Source organism: Rattus norvegicus, chromosome 10 (genome assembly GCF_036323735.1).
Source record: "Rattus norvegicus strain BN/NHsdMcwi chromosome 10, GRCr8, whole genome shotgun sequence".
Taxonomy (NCBI): Eukaryota; Metazoa; Chordata; class Mammalia; order Rodentia; family Muridae; genus Rattus; species Rattus norvegicus.
In genome coordinates this window covers 55,020,986-55,041,598 of record NC_086028.1, presented here as the reverse complement: position 1 = coordinate 55,041,598, position 20,613 = coordinate 55,020,986, and the positions used below count along the sequence as shown (strand labels likewise).

The 20,613-nt window shown below is 50.8% G+C and overlaps 4 protein-coding genes across 10 annotated transcripts; all 4 read left to right on the top strand.

Moving 5' to 3' along the window:
- Nucleotides 1-119: 119 nt before the first annotated feature.
- On the top strand, nt 120-1,421 carry Spem1 (spermatid maturation 1). The gene is made up of 3 exons (NM_001109653.1): nt 120-343; nt 433-490; nt 662-1,421. The coding sequence occupies exons 1-3, from the start codon at nt 200-202 to the stop codon at nt 1,396-1,398; spliced, it is 939 nt and encodes a 312-aa protein (NP_001103123.1). The 5' UTR covers nt 120-199; the 3' UTR covers nt 1,399-1,421.
- Nucleotides 1,422-3,808: 2,387 nt separating this feature from the next.
- On the top strand, nt 3,809-5,707 carry Spem2 (SPEM family member 2). Of its 6 annotated transcripts, none has more exons than XM_039086586.2 (4): nt 3,809-4,020; nt 4,176-4,233; nt 4,327-4,772; nt 4,861-5,707. In XM_039086586.2, the coding sequence occupies exons 1-4, from the start codon at nt 3,883-3,885 to the stop codon at nt 4,885-4,887; spliced, it is 669 nt and encodes a 222-aa protein (XP_038942514.1). In that variant the 5' UTR covers nt 3,809-3,882; the 3' UTR covers nt 4,888-5,707. The 6 variants fall into 6 exon arrangements, with proteins under 6 accessions (XP_038942514.1, XP_038942511.1, XP_063125698.1 ...); XM_063269628.1 differs by having other exon boundaries at nt 3,824-4,020; nt 4,330-4,772; XM_039086584.2 differs by having other exon boundaries at nt 3,825-4,020; nt 4,327-4,950; nt 5,053-5,707.
- An 849-nt stretch (nt 5,708-6,556) lies between these two features.
- Nucleotides 6,557-10,792, top strand: Spem3 (SPEM family member 3). The gene is made up of 3 exons (NM_001399447.1): nt 6,557-6,709; nt 6,987-7,044; nt 7,190-10,792. Exons 1-3 carry the CDS (start codon nt 6,572-6,574, stop codon nt 10,774-10,776), a joined length of 3,783 nt encoding a protein of 1,260 aa, NP_001386376.1. The 5' UTR covers nt 6,557-6,571; the 3' UTR covers nt 10,777-10,792.
- Nucleotides 10,793-15,922: 5,130 nt separating this feature from the next.
- Tmem102 (transmembrane protein 102) lies at nt 15,923-18,974 on the top strand. Of its 2 annotated transcripts, XM_039087314.2 has the most exons (3): nt 15,923-17,004; nt 17,099-17,540; nt 17,642-18,974. In XM_039087314.2, exons 2-3 carry the CDS (start codon nt 17,327-17,329, stop codon nt 18,952-18,954), a joined length of 1,527 nt encoding a protein of 508 aa, XP_038943242.1. In that variant the 5' UTR covers nt 15,923-17,004; nt 17,099-17,326; the 3' UTR covers nt 18,955-18,974. The 2 variants fall into 2 exon arrangements, with proteins under 2 accessions (XP_038943242.1, NP_001385775.1); NM_001398846.1 differs by having other exon boundaries at nt 16,931-17,540.
- Nucleotides 18,975-20,613: the final 1,639 nt, after the last annotated feature.

Below are 20,613 nucleotides of genomic sequence, written 5' to 3'. Positions count from 1 at the left end.
TGGCCCTGCTGAGGTCCTGGCTAAGGTCAACCCTGGGCCTTGCACCTTGAGAGTATCATCTTAGTACATTATGAGGAAAAGCCTCAGCATCATTGTGACCCGGTCACTCTCAGGACCTTCTGGCTCATCCTGGCCGGCCAGTGGGCATTAGGGGTAGTGGGCTGGGGGCCTAAGGGCCCTGGTGGCCCTAGGGACCGCCATGGCCATGGCAGAGAGGCCACGGCCTGGGTGGGCCTCGTATCAAAACCCCAACCCCAACAACTGCCAGGACATGGGGAACTCCATTCTGCTGCTCTTGGGTCTCATCGTCTGTATTAACATTGGCATCAACTTAGTGACCCTGGTCAGGGGTGGAGGGTGTGGCTGGGTGACTGGGAGGGCAGGCCTGGTTACAAGGACCTACCTGTGGTCACCATGTCCTCCTATGCCTAGCTCTGGAGCCGAATTCGCATCCTCTTACATCGAATGTTCCATATCATTTGTGAAAAAGGTAAGGAAGCCTAGGGGTTGGGGCCTAGGAGGGGTAGAAACCAAGCATTCTATTCCACCCGGCCTGAAGCTGGCTCCTAAGCCTTGAGTTGCAGCTTCTCTGTCGAAGCCCCACCTCCCATCTGTCTAGAGGCCAGCCTTTCCGACAGCCTCACCTCTCCCTAATCCACAGAAAGCAGTAAATTATCATCACTTGGGAAGCTGGCCCAGCCCTTGAGGAAGCAGGCCTACCCCGAAGTCCATCTCCGATGTACCATGGACCCTGTGAAGATGACCGTGACCCCCCCACCCACTCGTCGTCGTCACCGCCACCGGGTGCCTCCCTCTCGCCGTGCCCACCGCCCAATAGCTTGGGCCCCTGATACTGATGAGGAGAAACCTCCGCAGCAGCGCCCAGCAGTCTGCGCCCACCACTGGGATCGCCCTAAGACTTGGGAAAGTTTCCAATCTATGCATGAGATCTGGGAACCTTGGGCTCAGGATGGTCTAGAGCAACCTCCCCAGACCATCCGCTTCCAGCCAACAGTAGAGGGAAGGCCTCTCAAAACGGAAATTCGGTCAGAGCAGGGTCTGGAGGCCTATGTATATACCGTGAACCCTCCGCCTCCCAGTCCAGAGGCTTTGAGCCATAAAAACAATGCGACGGGGCCCGGGGGAGGTGCCGAGGGCGAGCAATCACAGGGCCAGCCTATCTCACCACCCTTTCTGGGTCCAGCAAATGTCCCTGAAATACCCCGGCGCCGTTCATCAGGCAGAATAGTCTATGATGCCCGAGAAGTGAGGAGAAGGTTACGAGAACTGACCCGAGAGGTGGAGGCTTTGTCCCACTGTTACCCCTTGGTCTCTGGATCCAGCACAGCTGAGGGGACAGGCAAAGATTGGGTGTATCGTCCCCTGAAGGGAAGGTGACTAGGGACAAAAAAAAAAAAAATAATAAAAAGAGAAAGAGGAAGTGGTTTGTGGTGATAGAGGGGAACGATCCTCACAATGCCCAGAATTCCCCGTCACTAAGAGAATGACCTCCCTGGACACAGCCTGGAGATCCCCGGCAGTCTCTGTCAACTTCTTGCCCTTCTAGCCCCTGTCCTGAGCTTTCTAAGACCCTTGTTGGTTCCAAGACACCCAACTGCTGCTACCTTGCTTTTAGTGCCCAAATCCTGTAGATCCCTGGCAGTCCTGAACTAAAGGATAGACCTCAGGCCCCATAGCCCAGGTTTAGACTACGGGTCTAGCAGAAACATGGTTCCTCTAATGCTCCGGTTTCTTTGGGTAGATTGCTGAAACAGGGAGGGTCTCTCAATCTCCCAGGCAGAACCTCAAGTTCCTGCAACCTTTGAGAATAGACTTAGAAGTAGGGGGTAAAACAAAGATATCTCAAGTGACTTCCCATAACATCTTAGCTTCTGTGATCTTACGCCTGTCCATGTCACAAAGGGAAGATGAGGCTCAGGACAAGTGACTTGCTTGTGGCCGCGAATACTAGGGATCATGTTCACAGCCTTAAGACTTCCTACTTCCTTCCCAACCTCCACAGCCATTCCTGCTGGCAGAAAAATTCCCAATGCCAGTGAGACAGCCTCACCTACATTTTACCATGTAACCTCTTTGGAGTCTTCCATCCACTGGCCAGCAGAGAAACGGATCCCCTGCCCTGCTCCTAGATGGCTGAGATTCTCCATAAATCACCCTATTTTTTGTTCATTTATACTCAAGTTGGTTGGCAGCACATGCCCCTAGCCTCAGGTCTCAGGCGGTTGAGGCAGGAGGGTCATTGCAAGTTCAAAGCTACACAGGTTTCCATAGCCAGTTCTGGGCTAGACGGGGCTGAAATGGCATTCTATCAACAAAGCCAGACCCCCAAACAAAGAGACATTACTGATCATTTTAAGTTAATTTTATTCTGTTACATACTGAAAAGGTCCATTTTTGAATAGTTGGCTATAAAAAACATCCTTGGCTGACAGTGGAAGGATCAAGGATTATCTGCCAAGGTCAGCTGGCTTCCCAGAGACCCTGTCTCAAGCAGCGTGGTACATGCCTATACTAGAACTCTAGAGGCAAAGGCAGGATGCTTGTTGCAAGTCTGAGGTCAGTCTGATCTACATACTGAGTTCTAGGCCAGGTCGGATTATATTAGACCCTGTTCTGGTTTTGTTGTTTTTCAGGGTTTTTTTTGAGACAGGGTCTCACCATGTAGCCTTGGCTGACCTAGACGTCACTGGTCTTGAACTCAGAGATTTGCCTACTTATGCATCTGGAATGATTGGATTAAAGGTGTGCCCCACCATCATACCTGACCCTCTTTTAGGTTTTTAGGTATTTTCTTAATTAGATGTCTATGTGGGGGTGGAGGGTGGGTGTGTTATGTCAGTTCTAGGTGGTGAGCCACCCACACTGGGTGCTGGGAACTGAACTTGGTCCTCTCAACTGCTGAGCCATCTCTATTTCCCCTGTTAGAACCTAGCATTAAAAAACCAAACCAAGACCTTGCAGTCAGGGTGCTCCTTTCATCCATGAGTGATTGTTTACTCAAAAGACCCTTCTGTCATTCAACAATTACCTCTTCATGCGTGTGTGTGTGTGTGTGTGTGTGTGTGTGTGTGGTTGTTTTATTGAGATGGTGATGGTATCATTAACCCCCGAATGGCCTGGAACCAGACAGCTTCCTGCCTCAGCCTCTCCAGCAGCTAGGATTGTCAAGCCTGCTGCTACCATACTGAGCTGTGGTTTTCTTAGTTTTTCAACTTGGCGTCAATGAGAGGACATTCTCCTCAGAAGGAAGGAAGACAGTGGGGGTTGGTAGTTAGCAGGGACAGCAATCCCAGCAAGGTGTGCTTCAGCCTCTGTATGATGCCAAAGCAAATGAGCCACCGCTGGGCATGGGTGCTGGCACCCTGAGATGGACAGCATGTGGAAGGCTTGGTTCTGCCATGTACCTTTCACTCTCTCTCCATACGCTGACCTCAAACCAGGCATGAAATGTGGCAACCAACAGGCTAGAGATATTGCCGTGCCTCAGAAGAGCAATGAAATTCTTTGTGTTTCGACCCTGAGAAGATACTCTCATGACTGTAGTAGCCACCATACTTTCTGACCAGGAACCAGATAAAGGGTTCAGCAAGGAGACCCAGAAGACTGTACTCAAGTACCCGAGGGCCGTGTTCTATCAAATGGAAGTCAAAGATAAAAAAAATTGTCATGTTATGGGTCAGCAGAGTGAATAAAAGTTCTCCTACCTCTGCATTATGACTCTCACCTGCCTCATTGTGACCTGGCTCTTTCCCCCAGACCGTAAGCATCTCTCAGTACTGGCATGAATACAGTGTGGGTTGGGTTGGGTTGGGTTGGGCTGGGTGGGGGGGGTGGCCCAGGTGGCCTTAGGACCCCCCCACCATGGAAAACCAGTTGTGGCAGAGCACCCTGGGGTGCTGCAGTCAATACCAAGAAAGCCCCCAGGATGCGGAGAACATCCTATTCCTGCTTCTGGGCCTCATCATTCTTGTCAACATCAGCATCAATGTGACAACTGTGGTCAGTGATTACTGTGGATCACCCATAGGAATAAAGAAGGCTCTGTAGAAAAGCCAGCTACGAGTCTGCTTCACTTGCAGAAACGGGTGGGGTTGTTGGGAATGGGGATGGTATTAGAGAGCTGGTCTTCACTCCCATCTTCCCACCACCTCCAGATATGGCATGGGCTCCAGAATGCCATAGACAAGATGTTCAGTCGGATGCATCAGAAGAGTAAGTATGGCCAACAACAGGGTCACATGCGCACACCCTGATCCTAAAGTTCAGGGCCACATCTTCCTAACCTGAACTCTTTTGGCCTCTTAGCAGCTGAAGTCCAGGTTACAGAGTGTCCCCCCAAAGAGCCCCAACCAGCCAACGTCCAGGATGTCCACATCCACTGTGTCCTGGACCCTGTACAAGTGAAGATGGCCCAACCCACACAGTGTTCCTCTTCCTCTACACACTATTTCCGGAAGCACTCTAATGACAGGCGCAGCCGCAGGCGCTACTGTTACCCACGGGGCAGCCTCCAGATCCGCCAAAGCAACCAGCAACAGAGCTGCCACAGCCGTCAGCAGAGACTTCGGAACAACAGGCAATTCTCCCATGGCTACCCACCCTTCCGTAAACAGCGTCAAAGCCACAAGGCGTCACAGACGAGGCCAATGCCCTTCTTTGATCTGGAAGACCGGGATTCCCTTCTGGAGGATGATCAGTCCTGCCCTCATCCCAAGCAACCCCGTAGGAGCCGGGGTGGTTTGTATAAGCCAGTACGTCTGGCCTCCAATGCGGGACTGTGGGGTCGCCAGGGTGGAATCCTCGCCAGCCTCCCACTACCCTCCCTCTACTTGTCACCAGAGATGCGCCGTCTGCCTAAGCGAGTAGAAGCCAAATCAGAACTGAGGCTACAGGGCTTCGGTCCTCATTATTCACAGTCCCGGATTTGTGGTAATGTGGAAGCTGAGCAGTGGGCTTCATCACCACCTCCTCCCCGCCGGCTGCTTCCTAACCCCTCCTGGGTCACTGTGGGTTATAGCCCTTTCCCTTCAGGGGGCCACATACCTTATGATGCCAGGGATCAGTGGAGGCGTGGGACCGAAGGCTGTGAGCCGCCACCTGCCTTTGTATCCAGGAACCTCAGGTCAGATGCCCAAGGCTACCGGGACCACAGCTCCTCACAGGCCCACCGGCAGAATTTTCCTAGCTATACCCACAGCCAACCCAACCACAGCCCACCACAGTCCGTGGGTTATAGCTCCCGGGAATCTCACGAAGTCCGCAGGCGGGCCCCTGACTGGAGTGAGGCTTTCCCCTCTCGTCATCCTCTGACCACCTCTACCTCCCTCACTGCATTGGGTGAGGCTTCATACCAAAGGGCCCCAACTGCCAGCTCGGGCCTGGTGATCCCTCACTCCTCCCAGCGCTTGGCAGAAGGCCAGATTTCAGATCCAACCCCACCTGCAACCACCTTTGTACCACTCAGTCGGAATCCAGGTGGCAATGCCAACTACCAGGTGTATGACAGCCTGGAGCTGAAGAGGCAGGTGCAGGAGAACAGAGGGAGGGCCAGCTCACTGCCACCACCCTCCACCTCAGCTTCAAGGCCCTCTCTGCATAGAAGCCGGACAGGGAAACTTAACTGAGCAGCAGGTGAATGTGAACAGTGGAGCAAGGCATGGAGAATAAAGAGAAAGAGTCCAGAAAACTCTGTTGTCTGTTGGTTGGAGGTTCTCCTTTCACTGGCCTGGGATTCTTGAAATGAGAAACCGCTCTTCTTGGTGTGATGCCCCTGTTTCCCAGGGGGCCGTGCTCCTGCTAGTAGGCCCCTGGTGATCCTGAATGGAAAGTCTCACCAGTTCTAAACCGCAGATCGGAGGTCTCAGTGCACCCACCTTGTCTCAGTTCTTGTTCCCAAAGAGACTGACTCAGCTCTGCTCAAGAACCTCTGAGGTCAGGGCTTGGAGAGGTGACGCAGGAATTGAGCACTTGTTTTTTGCAGAAGACTTATAACCGTTTGTAACTCCAGTTCCAGGGGACCTGATGGCCTCTTCTGACCTCCATGTGGACCAGGCACACATGTGGCACACATACATGCAGGCAACATACGCATATACATAAAATAAATTCAGGGGGAAAAAACAAAAAAAACAAAACAAAACAAAAAACCAAGGTCAGGGAGCAGGTAGACCAAAGCCTGAGGCCCAGTGTGGGAAGAAGTCTGGGCCCTAGATTCCAGTCAAGTCTCTTGAGGTCAAGGGCTTCCTGGTCTTAGGAGTGATCAAGGGGTAAAAGACTCTGGATTTTCAACTTCAGGAGTAAGGTGTGCGTGAATCAGAGCACCATGGGGGAAATGGTTGGAGAAAGGGAGGGGTGCTGGCCTATAGGCTTAGGTTACTCAGACCTGGTCACCAGGGAACTTCATCCTGGGACCTTCTCCTCCACCGTCTCATTGTGATCCCAATTGCCTGCTCCATTGTGACTCAATCCTCCTCCCCTCCCCCACTAGGGGCGGGCCTGTTTCCTAGTTTGTGGGGGCCATGGGGCCCAGGTAGGCCTGGGACCCCAGGTCATGGGTGAACGAACCTACCACGGAGCCCATTCCTGTTCTGGCACCAACCTCAGGAAATGCCAGGATTTAGGAGATTCAATTCTTCTGATTCTGGGCAGCTTCATCTTGCTCAACGTGGGAATCAATGTGGTGACTCTGGTCAGGGCAGGGTTTGGGCACAGGGGAGAGGGGGCTTAGGGGTGGTTTGCTTGTTTGTTTTGGGTCAAAAGTCTCACTAGGAGACTCCGTGTAAGTCTTAAGATCTCCCTGCCTCAAGCTCCCAAGAGCAGTAATTACAGCGTGCACTCCACCAGGCTTCCTAAGCTCTGAGGTGTCCAAGGGGCTGAAGTAGGAGGGCTGCTGGGATGTGGCTGGATGAACATTAACCTTCAGGGCTCACCCTACCTCTGGGCTCTCCTTCCTCTGCTCCCCTCAGCTCTGGAAGCATCTGAAGAACTCCTTGAGGATTCTTTTCCATCACTATTTCCCCAAAGGTGAGTGGTCTCCTGGGGATGTAATTGTCCCCTTTTCCACAGCCATTCCCACCCTAGCACCCTGTCCTTTCCCATCCTACTTCCCCTACAGACAAGAAGCCCCTTGGTTTAAACAGCCAACCCATGTGCATGCGTTGTACCACAGATACCAAGAACCTGTGTTCGAAAATCCCTGCCCGATTCCACCACCGTCCCGGTTTCCTACCTGCGCACGTCAATCACCTTGACTCTTGGATACCAGACACAAATGATGAGAACATTTCTACGTGCTGCTGGATGCCACCCCAGTGTGGACACGGCAGAGCTCCCCAAGAAGCTCCATGGGAACTGTGGAAAGAAGGACTGATGGGAGCTGGAGAAGCCCCTCAGGCTGTAGCCATGAAGACTCAAGCTTCTTCCTTTTCCAGGCCAGAGATTTCTCCACAAATTCCAAAGACAAGCAAGCTGAACATGGTTCTACCATCTTCACCCCAAGACAACAAGACTAAGGCACCACTTGACAGCCAACCCCATGCTCCGGCCCAGGCTCTAACCTATACCTCAACCAACACCCATGAGCACCCCTCCACCCAGTCCCAGACTCAGACCTCAGAGCACTCTGAAACCAGGGCACAGGGTGTTAAGCATACACCACCATCCCGGGCACCTGACTATATCCCAGCCCGCAGTGAAGTCCCCAAACCAGCCAATGCTCTATCCTCAACCTCATCCCGTCAACCAGCCCCCACCCCACCCTATCCCTCCATCCATGTCCCACCTCATAGTCAATCCCATATCTTGGGTCAGGCCCAGGCCCACATCCTGCCCTCTAGCTCACTCCAGGTTCCAGCCCCAATCCCAGCCCAGGGCTTAGGCCACAGCCCTAAGCAAAACTCAGTACATTCATCACCTCAAGCCCCAGCCAAGTCTCCTGCATACACTTCCTTCCAATCCAAAGGCCACGAACCAGTCCCAATCCCAGTACACACCTTGACCCACTCCCAAGCTGATGTCCCTAAAGAGACAACGTCTCAAGTCTTAGCACATTCTCAGATTCATTCGTATGCCCGTACCTCAGTGCCCAACCCAACCTCTGCCTCAGTCCCTTCCCCAACCTTTACCCCAGCCACTTGTGTCCTTACCCCTGTCCCAACCTGTGCCCCAGCCCCTACCCTAGCACTGTCCATGACCATGACCACTACTCAAGCGCCTGCTCAAGTTCCTACCACCACCTCTACCCCAATCCTGTCTTCTGTTCCTTCTATGGTGGCGACTTTCGGTTCCAACTCTTCTACTGGCCATATGGTCTATGATGCCCGAGGAGTGAAGCAGAGCACTGTCCTTAAACACAGCTCCCAGGACTCGAGGTATTTCAGGAAGGACTTGAACATCCTCTCCAGATCTCAAGAGGTGACGACCCTGGTAAATTCTGGTTCTGCTGAGCAAAGACCAAAGCAGTACAGTGGGAGCAGTGCTGAGCCTCCATCCGGGCCTATGCTGGGCTACCTGGAGTTGGGGAACATGGAATGGAAGATCTCAGATAATGTAAAAGATAAGTTTTCCAAGCCCAAGACCTTCCCTTACAACAGCGTTCATCCTTGCTGTTCTGAGAGGAAAACTGAGGAAGCCCAGGCTCCACTCTACCACCAGTTCCTGGTCTATGCCCAGGACGATACTCCCTCGAAACCCTGCCTTCACTCTCCCAGCACTACTCAGAGCACACTGCCCACCATCCCCCCGCCGTGCACTCTCTCTCTGCCGCTTGTTTCTCCCAGAACATTCACTGTTTCTCAGGCTAACTATCAGAAGCCCTCCAATTTAACACAAGCCCCCTCCTTTCTCTCTACTCCCAATTCTCCTCAGACGGGCTCCTCTTCCCACTTCTCTATGCCTTCTCAGTTCTCCACCATTTCTCAGTCCTTAATCCAACCTCCAAACCCTGAGAATCAAAACCTTAACCAAGGCCTTGGCCTTCAAAAGACTCCACCATCCCTTGCCAAGGATTCTGGAGTTCCCAAGAACACAGGCTTTACACAAGATCCAGGACTCCAGAAAAACCCGAGCCTTACCCGAGATCCAGGCCTCCACAAGAACCCAAGCCTTATCCCAAATCCAGGATTCCAGAAGAACCCAGGCCTTACCCAAGATCCAGGCCTCTGCAAGAACCCAAGCCTTACCCCAAATCCAGGATTCCAGAAGAACCCAGGCCTTACCCAAGATCCAGGCCTCCACAAGAACCCGGGTCTTACCCTGACCCCAAGCATCAACAAGAATTTGGGTTTCTACAAATTTCCAGACCATACTCAAGATCTTTACCTCTGCATGAATCCAAACAGTTCTCAAGACTCTTGCCTTCAGAAGAATCTGGATGTCTCTCAGGACTCTGGCCTAAGGAGTCCAGCTGCCGTTCAAGATGCTGGTGTCCTTAGGAACCGTCCAGCCTTGGGTGTCATCCAACACTCTAGTCCCCACAAGAATGTATTATTTAATGAAACATCTGGCCAGAGGACTTTGAGCTTTATGCAAGACTCTCTGGTCTATAGGAATGCTCCATCAAACCAAGATACTGTAATCGACAAAAATAAAGACCCCTCCCCAGAGACCATCTATAAGAAGCCAGACCCCTGTCGAGATTCTGGAGGTAATAATGCTACAGGAAATGTACAACACCCAGGAGTCTGCAGGAATGTAGGCCTTACCCAAGACTCTAGACCACAGAAGAGCCAGTGCCATACGGAAGATTCTGATGTTAACAAAGGCCCAGGACTTACCAAGGAATCTGGTCCCCATAAAAACCTAGATCTTGTTCAAACTTCTTGCCTCCATAAGAGCTCTGGTCTCACACAAGACTCAGGAGACTACAAGAATCTAGGCCTTCTCCAAGATTCTGGAACCTGTAGAGCCTCAGATCTTCTCCAAGACTCTGACTCCTACAAGAGCAGTAGTCTCATCAATACCACTGAACCTGAAAAAAGATCAGACCTTAACCAAGATGTCAGCATTTACAGTTCAGAACATAGCCAAAGCTCTATCCCTCAGGAATGCCCAGAAACGGATCAAGATCCCTGTCCTCATCGGGACCCAGCACTCGGCCGGGGCTCCGGCTTCAAGCCTCCAGGCCTTACCCAGCAAGCTAGCCCCTGCAAGGACTCAAGCCTTATCCTAGACCCTGGCCTCACTAAAAGACTAAGCTATGTTCCAAGTACAGATTCTGTCCAAATCTCAGGCTCACTTCCGACAGTAATGCTAACACCTTCCCCAGTGAAACCTTTCGTATGCAAGATGGCGTCTCAAAAGGACAATACTGGGCAGCACTTATCCTGGACTCCTGTCCCTGTCAGTCAAAACTCCTGCCCTCCCAAGGCCCAGGTGGTCCCCACGGACCTGAAATCTTTTTCAGAGGTACCTGTTCTGATTGAGCTACAACCACCCTCCCGGCGGTTAGACAGCCAAGACTGGGCATACCCTGTAGATACAGTTCCTCCAGCTTTCCAGAAATATCGCCAGATGTCTATGCCTCCCAAAATCAACTGGAAGCCCCATTGCCCTGGACCAGGCACCCGGTCAGGTCATGTGGTCTTTGATTCCCGCCAGAAACCGTTAGTAACTGGCAGGGAAAAGTGTGAAGCTCTAACTTCCAGGCGTTTTCGTCAAGAGACACCCAGAAACTCAGAGGAGACCCAGAAGGAGTGGGGATATGAAAATGTGATGAGGACCTTGAACAAAGATGGGACAAATACTCATCGGGAATAAAGAGACAAGAGAAACATTCTGTGACTGGTTGAGGCTCTCCATCCCAGCAGTATCGCCAATACTCATCCAAAACAGGCACAGAATTAACACGTTCCCATCGTCCTCCACAACTCCATAGTCAGGCTCAGGAGTTGATTTTTCAGGGGGAAAAAAAAAAAACCACTAGCCAAATGTGAGTATTAGAATGTCGATTAAAATTTAAAATTCTCACCAAGCGTTGTGTGGCACACATGAATCTCAGCACTTGGCGAGTAGAGGTAGGGGAATCAGGAATTCAGAGGGATCCTCAGCTATATAATGAATGCGAGATTAGCACAGGCTACTTGAGATCCTGTCTTCAAAAAAAAAAAAAAAATCCCAGCACTCGGGAGGCAGAGTTAGGTGGATCTCTGTAAGTTCGAGTCCAGCCTGGTCTACAAGGTGAGCTTCAGGACCGTCAGTGCTGCTACACAGAGAAACCTTGTCTCGAAAAAAAGAAAATCCTAAAGAGACGGAAGTGATGGTTCATCTGGTAAGAGCACATTCTGCTCTTCTAGAGGACCCAGGTTGGATTCCTAGCACTTGCCACGTGGCTCACAACTGTCTGCAGCTTCAGTCCCAGGGGACCTAATGCCATCTTCTGGCCTATGTGAGCACTGCACACACATCAAAAAAATAATAATAAATTAAGCTGGGCGTGGTGGTGAATGCTAATCCCAGCACCAAGAAGGTAGAGGCAGGTGGATCTCCGTGGGTTCAAGACTAGTCTAGTCTACATAATGATTTCTAGGATAGGGCCATATCGAGCCTATCTCCCTCCCCACCCCCCTAAAAAATAATCTGAGCTGGGTAGAGTATTTCATATCTGTACAATTAGAATGTCAGAGGGTGAGGTAAGGTGATTTGTATTTTGAGCCCAGACAGAACTACCTAGCAAGAGCCTGTCTCAAAAAGACAAAATCAATTTAAATTCTGTTCTCCTGGTTCTGTATCTTTAAGTTCTGACAGCCACATGCCAGGCAGCAGAGATTCAGGACATTTCTTTTTTCTTTTTTCTTTTAAAGATTTATTTAATGTATGTGAGTACACTGTAGCTGTTTTCAGACACACCAGAATAGGTCATCGGATCCCATTAGAGAGGATTGTGAGCCACCATGTGGTTGCTGGGAAATGAACTCAGGACCTCTGGAAGAGCAGCCAGTTCTCCTAACTCCTGAGCCATCTCTCCAGACATTTCTTTCTTTTCTTTTTTTTTTTCTTTTTTTCTTTTTTTCGGAGTTGGGGACCGAACCCAGGGCCTTGCGCTTGCTAGGCAAGAACTCTACCACTGAGCTAAATCCCCAACCCCCCAGACATTTCTATCATAGCAAAAAAATTTACTTTTTGAGACCTGCTCTTGCTATGAAACCCAGGTCAGCTATGATCTCATTCTCTATAGTCTATGCTGGACTTGAACTTGCAATTCTGCAGCCTTAGCATCGTGAGTGCTGGGCTTAAAGGCATGCTCCACCACCATGCCTGCCTCTTTCACAGAAGAAGGAGTGAGTCTTTAACACTGTAGCTCAAGCTATCCTACGACAACTCCAACACAGGTGTGTAACTCACCTCTTTTTTTTTTTTTCTTTTTTTTCGGAGCTGGGGACCAAACCCAGGGACTTGTGCTTGCTAGGCAAGCGCTCTACCACTGAGCTAAATCCCAAAACTCGCCTCTTGATGAGGGTGCCTGAGTGATTCCCCATCGGTTACTGTTTCTGGTAGGAATAAAGACCATGTGATCTGCCTGGATGCCTAATTCTGGGCAGTGGGGCTTCTAGTTGATTTATGAGGCAGAGACATTAAAGACACTTTGGCAGGCTGAAGGGACTGTATTTATAGCTACAGGCTGGCCTCACATTAGAGGCAACCTAATGCCCCGACTTTTTGATATTTAAAGGCTAGACATGGTGGTGCATGTTGGTAATTTCAGAATTTGGGAGATAGAGACAAGTAGGAGTTCAAGGCCAACTACTAATACCCAGTAAGCTCAAGGACAACCTGACCTATGTGATACCCTGTCTCAATAGAAAGGAAAGGGGTCTGGTGAGATTGTTCAGAAGGTAGAGAAGGTTGCTAAGTCTGATGAGAGTTTGATCTCAGGGTTAAAAGAGTCAATTACTGCAAAGTGTGCTTTGAGCTCCACTCACAAACTGCGGTATGGTATACGGATGCGTACATGCACAAACACAAGAAGTGAAAACATGAGAGAAAAAGGAAAGCTGAGTGGTGGCAGAGGCAGGTGGATCACCAAGTTCAAGGCCAGTCTGAAAAACACAGAGAATTCCAGGACAGTTAGGGCTACACAGAGAAACCTTGTCCTGAATAACAAAATAATAACAAAGAAAGAAAGAAAAGAAAGGAAGAAAGAAAGGAAGAAAGAAAGGGAGGTAAGGGAAGGAAGGAAGGAAGGAAGGAAGGAAGGAAGGAAGGAAGGGAGAGTCTAGTCAGATGGCTCAGTGGGTAAAACGGTGAAGCCTGATTACTTGAGTTTGATCCTTGAGATAGACATGGTGGAAGGAGAGGACCAATCTCAATTTCCACAAGTTTTCCTCTGACCATCACCATCAACACTACCAACACACACACACACACACACACACACACACACACACACACACACACACACACATACTCATACACATACACACGCACACACATACATACACATACAGACGCACACATTCACACATACACGCACACACATACACATACATACTCACACACACATACATACTCATACACACACATACACATACATACTCACACACATACATACACACATGCACACACACATACATACTCACACACACATACTCATACACACATACATACACACACGCACACACACGAGAGAGAGAAAGAGTTTTAAGAAAAATTTTTAAAAACTCTACTTTGTTGGAAAGTAATGCTTTAGAGTTCTCTCTAAAGAATGTTCCTGTTCACCCATTCCCAATGTTTTCCTATTTATACATTACTTATTTACTTAATTTTTGAGACAGGGTTTCTCTGTGTAGCCCTGGCTGTCCTAGAACTCACTGTGTAGACCAGGGTAGCTTCGAACTCAGAGATCTGCCTGCCTCTGCCTCCCAAATACTGGGACTAAAGAAAGGCCTCAGCCATCACCGTCTGAGTAGTCCCAGATTTTCAAGGCTCTCAGAAAAACCAGAGAACATTGTTGATTTTTAGAGTGGTTCAGATAGATATGTACAAATACCCTATGCCTAGTACCCTCAAACCGTGAGCCCAGCTTTCCTGGGCTGCAGAGAGGCTCAGTAGAGAAGATGACTGGCTGTTCTTGCAGAGGACCAAGGTTCTGTTTCCAGCACTGACACATCGGCCCCTAATCATCCACATCTCCAGTTCCAAGGATCCAACGCCCTCTTCTGACTTCTGAAGGTACTAGGCACATGGTGCACATACATACACACACTCACACACGCACACTCACACACGCACACACACGCATGCACTCACACACACACTCATACACTCACACATGCATGCACTCACACATGCATGCACTCACACACACACACAAACACCCACCCCACACACACACATGCATGCACTCACACATACAAACACACACACACTCACACACTCACACACGCATGTACTTACACACACACAAACACCCACACACATACTCTCTCACACACACACTCGCACACACACACACACTTGCACGCACACACACACTCGCACACACATACACATACGTAGGCAAAACCTGCTCATACATGGGACTTGAGGGAACTCGGCAGCCAAGAGAACACAGGTTCAATTCCTAGCACCCACATGAGGCTAACTGCCATCTGTAACTCCAGTCCCAGGGGATTTGAGGCCATCTTCTAGGTCCAAGAACTCCAGGCACACAAATGGCCCACAGGCACATATGCAGGCAAAATACCCATATGCCATATAAGTTGAAACAAACCAACAAGCCATCTTCACTTGATCTGGCCTTTTGGGTCACCGATATATAAACCTGTGTTCTGGTCTTCTGGTTCCCTGCTTTTACCCTCATGGATGAAGGGGAAGGGTTCTCCTTTGGCAGTGACTTGAAACCCCTTAGGTCTGGGCTTTCAGGTGAGTTCTGGCTCTAGGAGTTTGTCTATTGACTCTACCCTACCCCAGTGTTAGGGTAGGGTCTCCCTCTAAGCTGGACTTACCTAGAACTCAGCATCCAAGGTAAGTCTTTGGTTCATAGCAGTCACCCTGCCTCAGCTGCCCAAGTGCTGGGATTACGAACTTGAGCCGTCACACTTCCACAATCCTCTAGCTTTTTCGAGATGTTCCAGGTTAATTATCTAACCTGAGGGTGTAAGAGAGATCAGAAGCAGATGGAGTCTATGGTGGCCTGGCCTGGTGCTAGTTGGTCTGATCTGTGAGCCTACTTCATGCTACGGGTTTACTGTCTTATTATCACACTCTCGGTCCCATCCTGTATCTGTGCTATATTCTGATCTCTTATTCTGGTTTCTGGTAGCATGAGTTACTGAAAGTAATTTCCTGCCCTAGTTTTTGTGGCCTGACCTAACCTAGCTGGGAGTTTCCTCTGGACTTTCAATTTCAGTCCTAATAGCTTCTGTGTACATGTAACTTTGAATTCCCAAGTGGTTTTCCTGTCACGGTTCTGCGTGTCTGATGTGAGCATCGTTGGCTGCAATCCCTTCTAAGATTCAGATGTCTGGTTCCATGACAGCTATGTATCCCTGCTTTAGTATTACAGCCATTGACTCCAGGAGGATACTTCCCCACAGTCCCTACCTCAACTCTGGCCCTGGACAAGTCACATGCATTTTTATACTTTATTTTATTACTAGACAAGGTCTCACTATGCAGTCCTCACTACCTGGAACTCTCTGTGTAGTCCAGGCCTGCCTTGAGCTCACAGAGATCAGCCTGCCTCTGCCTCCCAAGCGCTAAGAGCCATGCTCAGCCTTTTCCTTCTTTTAAAAAAGCCCAAGGATTGGGGAGATGGCTCAGTGGTTAAGAGCACTGACTGCTCTTACAGAGGACCTGAGTTCAATTCCCAGCAACCACATGGTGGCTCACAACCATCTGTAATGGAATCTGATGCCCTCTTCTGGTGTGTCTATAAACAACTACAGTATATATGTATATATACTGTAGCTGTTTATATATATATACATATATATACTGTAGTAGTATATATATATACTGTGTGTGTGTAAAATAAATGGATAGATATTTTTTAAAATATTCAAAGTTGCCCAGTTGTTCCACCTCCTAAGCCCAGCACAACCTTTCCAAGGCATAGTCTCTATAAAATGATCAGAGGCCTTTAATTCCTGGGAGGCTGAGGCAGTTGGATCTCTGTGAGTTCAGAACTAGCTTTCCTGATATACATAATGGGTTCCAGGCCAACCATAGCTACACAGTGAGACTTTGTCTCAAGTTAGATAATAAAACTAAAAACGACATCAGAATTTCCTTTAAAGAGCCTCATCTAAGAGACCATGGAGTCTGAGGAGTGGAATGGAGGGTATGTTTATTACTCACTCTTCGGATCTGACCCACTATCCCTCTTCTCCAATTCCATCGAGTGTTTGTGTAGGACTGATTAGACACTGTCTCCTGCGGGGTGTAGTGGCATGAGCCTGTAACTTCTCACATCACCAAGGAAGCTGAAGTAGGAAGCTTGCTGTGAGTTCAGGGTCAGCCTGTGCTACGTAGTGCTTCCGGGCCAGCTTGGGCTACCTAAGATTTTGTATAAAACGAGCTATATGTCCTTAATCTCAGAAGTCAGGAGGCAGAGGCAGGCTATTTGCGCTGTAGTCAGCCTGGTCTACATAGCAAGTTCCAAGCCATCCAGACCTACACAGTGAGACCCAGTCTCAAATAACTAAACTGAAAGGGATAAAAAGGAAGAAAAAAGAAACTATAGCTTCGGGTAGGCACCCCTTCAAAACAAAAGGAAGGGTGTGTAGGCACCGCTGCACCTGTACTGTGGGACACAAACTACAACTCCCAGGGTAGCAACATCTCAGCAGGGTGAAAGGCGTGACTGAACTCTCAGAGGAGGCGGGGACCAATCTGGAGCCACCCAGACAACTTCCAGAAAAGGGCGTGGACATGTGACCACCAGGAAGTTACCTGTAGAATCTTTTATGTTGCTTTCTGTGTACCACCTTTCCAGCTACCCCTTCATCGGAAAGCCGCGGACCAATAAGCCCTTCTTAAAAAGAGGTAAAGGGAGGTGGGCAAAGGCCGGTGGCAAAGATTGGCTATTGTATTCCCAGGAGGGACCAAATAGCTTTTTTTTTTTAACCTGCTGAGTCAGGTGAACCGATTCACCGTGGGACAACCGGCTTAGGGGAAAAAAAAAACCCGAAGGAAATAGTCACTTGTTCATCCTAAAGACTAAACACAGAACGCATCATCCTCAGAACCCACTTGTGGACTGTCTGTAGCCCTTGCTCTGCCTCAGAGGGAGGGGAAAACTGGAGAACTTGGGAACTGCCAAAGCTAACTGGGATCTGTTTGCTCCAGCACCAAACGATAGACAACTATGGCTTCCACCGTCTGGGGGGGTGCCCCCTGGTGGGGCCCACCACCCCCAGCCCCAGCCCGGCCTCTCACAGACATAGACTTCTGCTCTGGCGCACAGCTGCAGGAACTCACTCAGTTGATTCAGGAGCTGGGTGTTCAGGAGAGTTGGAGTGAAGGGCCCGAACCTGGAGCCGATCTTCTCCGAGCCAAGGAGTTTGTCTTCTCTCTACTCGGTAAGTAATTATCAACTGTGGGAATTTGCAAACCCCAGCCTCGTCATTTCCCGCCCCGGCTTTGAACCATGATACTTTCACTACTCTTTCTCTTCCTTTAGGTCTAGTTCACCGCCAGGACCCTCGTTTTCCACCCCAGGCAGAACTCTTGCTGCTTCGCGGTGGAATTCGCGAAGGTTCCGTAGATTTAGGGCACGCCCCCTTAGGTCCCTACTCCCGGGGACCTCATTATGATGCCGGCTTTACAGTCCTTGTGCCTGTGTTTTCTCTGGATGGCACTGGGCCCGAGCTGCTACTGGATCTGGAATCCTGTTCTGCATGGCTCCGCCTTCCAGAACTGATGCGCGGAATTTTGGTCCGAGAGGCCTGGCTGGATTGCCTAGGACCCCCTGTCCCAGAAGAAAGTGATATGACTCCCCAAACTCAGGGCAAAGAGAGTCCCACCGACCGGGGAAACTCTGTAGATCAGTCACATGATTGTGTCCCTGAACCTGAGCCACATATGTCTTTGCAAAAATTTAGTGACCTTTCAGGGTCCCAATCTCCTTATAATGACATCGCCAATCTTGAAGCTCCTGAACCATTGGAAACACCGAGTAGTGAGGCCTTGGAAACCGACGAAAGCCCAGTTCCAAGGCCGTCGGAGGCTGCAAAGGTGTGGCCCACATTATGCCCGACCCAAGTAGCTTCTTGGTTCTTCGTTAAGTTGGCTGAGGTTGCTGAGTCCCTGATCCCCGTCCCAGGCGCCCCGCGGCTAGTTCATGCAGCTCGCCACGCGGGTGTCACCACTGTCCTCCTGGCAACTCCAGAGCCCCCACGCCACCTCCTGCTCTTCGACCTGATCCCGGTGGTGACCGTGACAGGCTGGCCCGACGCGGCTCGGAGCCACTCGTGGGCGGGTCCACTGGTCTCTGAATCGTCCTCTTTCTACCTAGTGCCGGGCAGCCTCCCGGAGCAGCAGGGCACCTCTGGATGGCAGTTGTGCTTCGCCCGCCAGGAGCTGGCGCTCAAAGCGCGCATCCCCACGCCGCTGCTTCAGGCACACGCGGCGGCCCAGGCGCTGCTGCGCCCGCTGGTGGCGGGGACCCGAGCCGCTGCGCCCTACCTCCTGCGGACCTTGCTCTACTGGGCTTGCGAGCGGCTCCCGGCGCTCTACCTGGCGCGGCCGGAAAATGCCGGCGCTTGTTGCCTTGGGCTACTGGATGAGCTGAGCCGAGTGCTAGAGGCCGGGACGCTGCCTCATTATTTTTTGAGCGGCCGAAAGCTCCGTATGGGAGACGGCTCTGCTGCTCTGCGCGGGGCATTGGCCCAGCTTCGCGGGGACCCTGCACAGGCCTTGCGTGAGGCCGTGGAGGAAGCCAAGGTTGCCCGCAAAGGGGGCGGTTTAGCGGGCGTAGGGGGCGGGACCCATTAAAGATTCTACTCCTAAGGGAATGGAAAGTGTTTCCTTTGGCTGGAGAGGGTCATGGAGGAAGGAGACTGCTGCCCCTCGCATACAGTGTGTGGTTGGGTCCAAAGTCTCTTTTCTAAAGGGTTTCTCCAGTATTCTGCCTTGCCTGAGGCCCAAGTTCTCTAAGTCTGGCTAGTGCCCCTTCTATCCCAGTACTGCCTCCCAGAACCTCTCTCCCTCCCTGATTCTTTCAGAGTCTACAGGGAACAGGAAGAATGTGTTTACTGACAAAATGCGGGAAGAAACTGGTTTTTGGAAACCTGGTTCTGATCAATTTGGCTCATAACAAAGCAGAGAGATATTAAGGCCGGATCACAGCCCAGACTGGATGGCACAGCCACCCGTTTCTCCACTTTCCCCACAACTCTCCTCATCCATTTCTGTCCTCACTTCCATCCCAGGAAGTAGAGTCCCTTTTCATTTTCTTTCTATCGGCTATTCCATCTACCCTTGCTCCCAGCCCCGCCATATCAGGCTCTATGTCTCGTTTCCTCTGAACCCCGAGACTTGCAGGCCTTGCCTCTATTCCGCCTGCCTCTGTGACAGTCCCCACTTACAGCTTCCAAGGAACCCCAGGGTTCCGCCCGCCCAGCTTCTCCCAGCGTCTCCGCCCCCTGCCCCGCCCCCGGGCCGGCTCGCAGAGGAGGGGGAGCCTCTGTCGCCGCCGCCGCCTCAGCTTCCCACAGCCGCTGCCGCTGCCTCCGCCGCTCTGCCTGGTCCAACCTCCAGGCCCAGTGCTCTGACTTTGCCGAACCGAGGCGCTCTGCAGAGACATCCTCACTCCTTCCTAGGGGTCCGGGACGCTTAGGCCGACGTTGGGGGGAAACCTCCGCTTGCGGGTGACAGGGAGGGAGGAGCCTGGAGCCGGAGCTCGCGGCACCGGTCGCCCGGATCAACAGGACAGGACAGGTTGAGGGGCGTCGGGGAAAGGAAGGGGTGTTATAGCAGTCCCAGGGAAGACGAGAAAGCCCTGGCGCAGGGAGCTCTGATGCGCTATGACTTATTAAGGGCCTGTTCACGTTTGAGGAGTGTTGACAACGTGGGTGCACTCCTCTCTGGGGGGCCTTGTTAGATTGGAGGGTGTGGGATCTAAGCAGTGCCAGTTGTTCCTCGGGAAATTTAAGGGGCATCTAGAAAACAAACAAACGACTGATGCTCCTTTTGGGGGGGCGACAGAGGGTCCTCCAGACAACCACCTGGTGTATGCACTAGAAAGGGCTGATTTGGAGGTGACTTCAAAAGGAGTGGAGGGTAGCAAGGTGAGGAAATGGTCTCAGCAGCTGAAACTCTGTGGTACTAGAAATGGGGGTGACAGTGAAAAAAAGCATTTTCCAGCCAGAGGGTCTGGGAACCCTTTCTCACTGAACCTAGACAGCCTGGATATTGAGTCATATTTGCTGGGGGCGGGGGGATTTGAAGAAAGTGGGAGATCCACTCCATTTAGAGTATAGCAAAGGAAAAAACAGAGCTGGGCTCCTCTTGACATTGACAGCAGCCTAGCGTGAGCTAATGCCCACAAAGCTTAGGACTTACACCCTTTATGAGAGTAGGCTGGGCAAGAGCGGCCCCTAAATAGGGTAGAAAGAAGCCTTAGGGTGTTGGGAACACATCTTAGAAATAGGA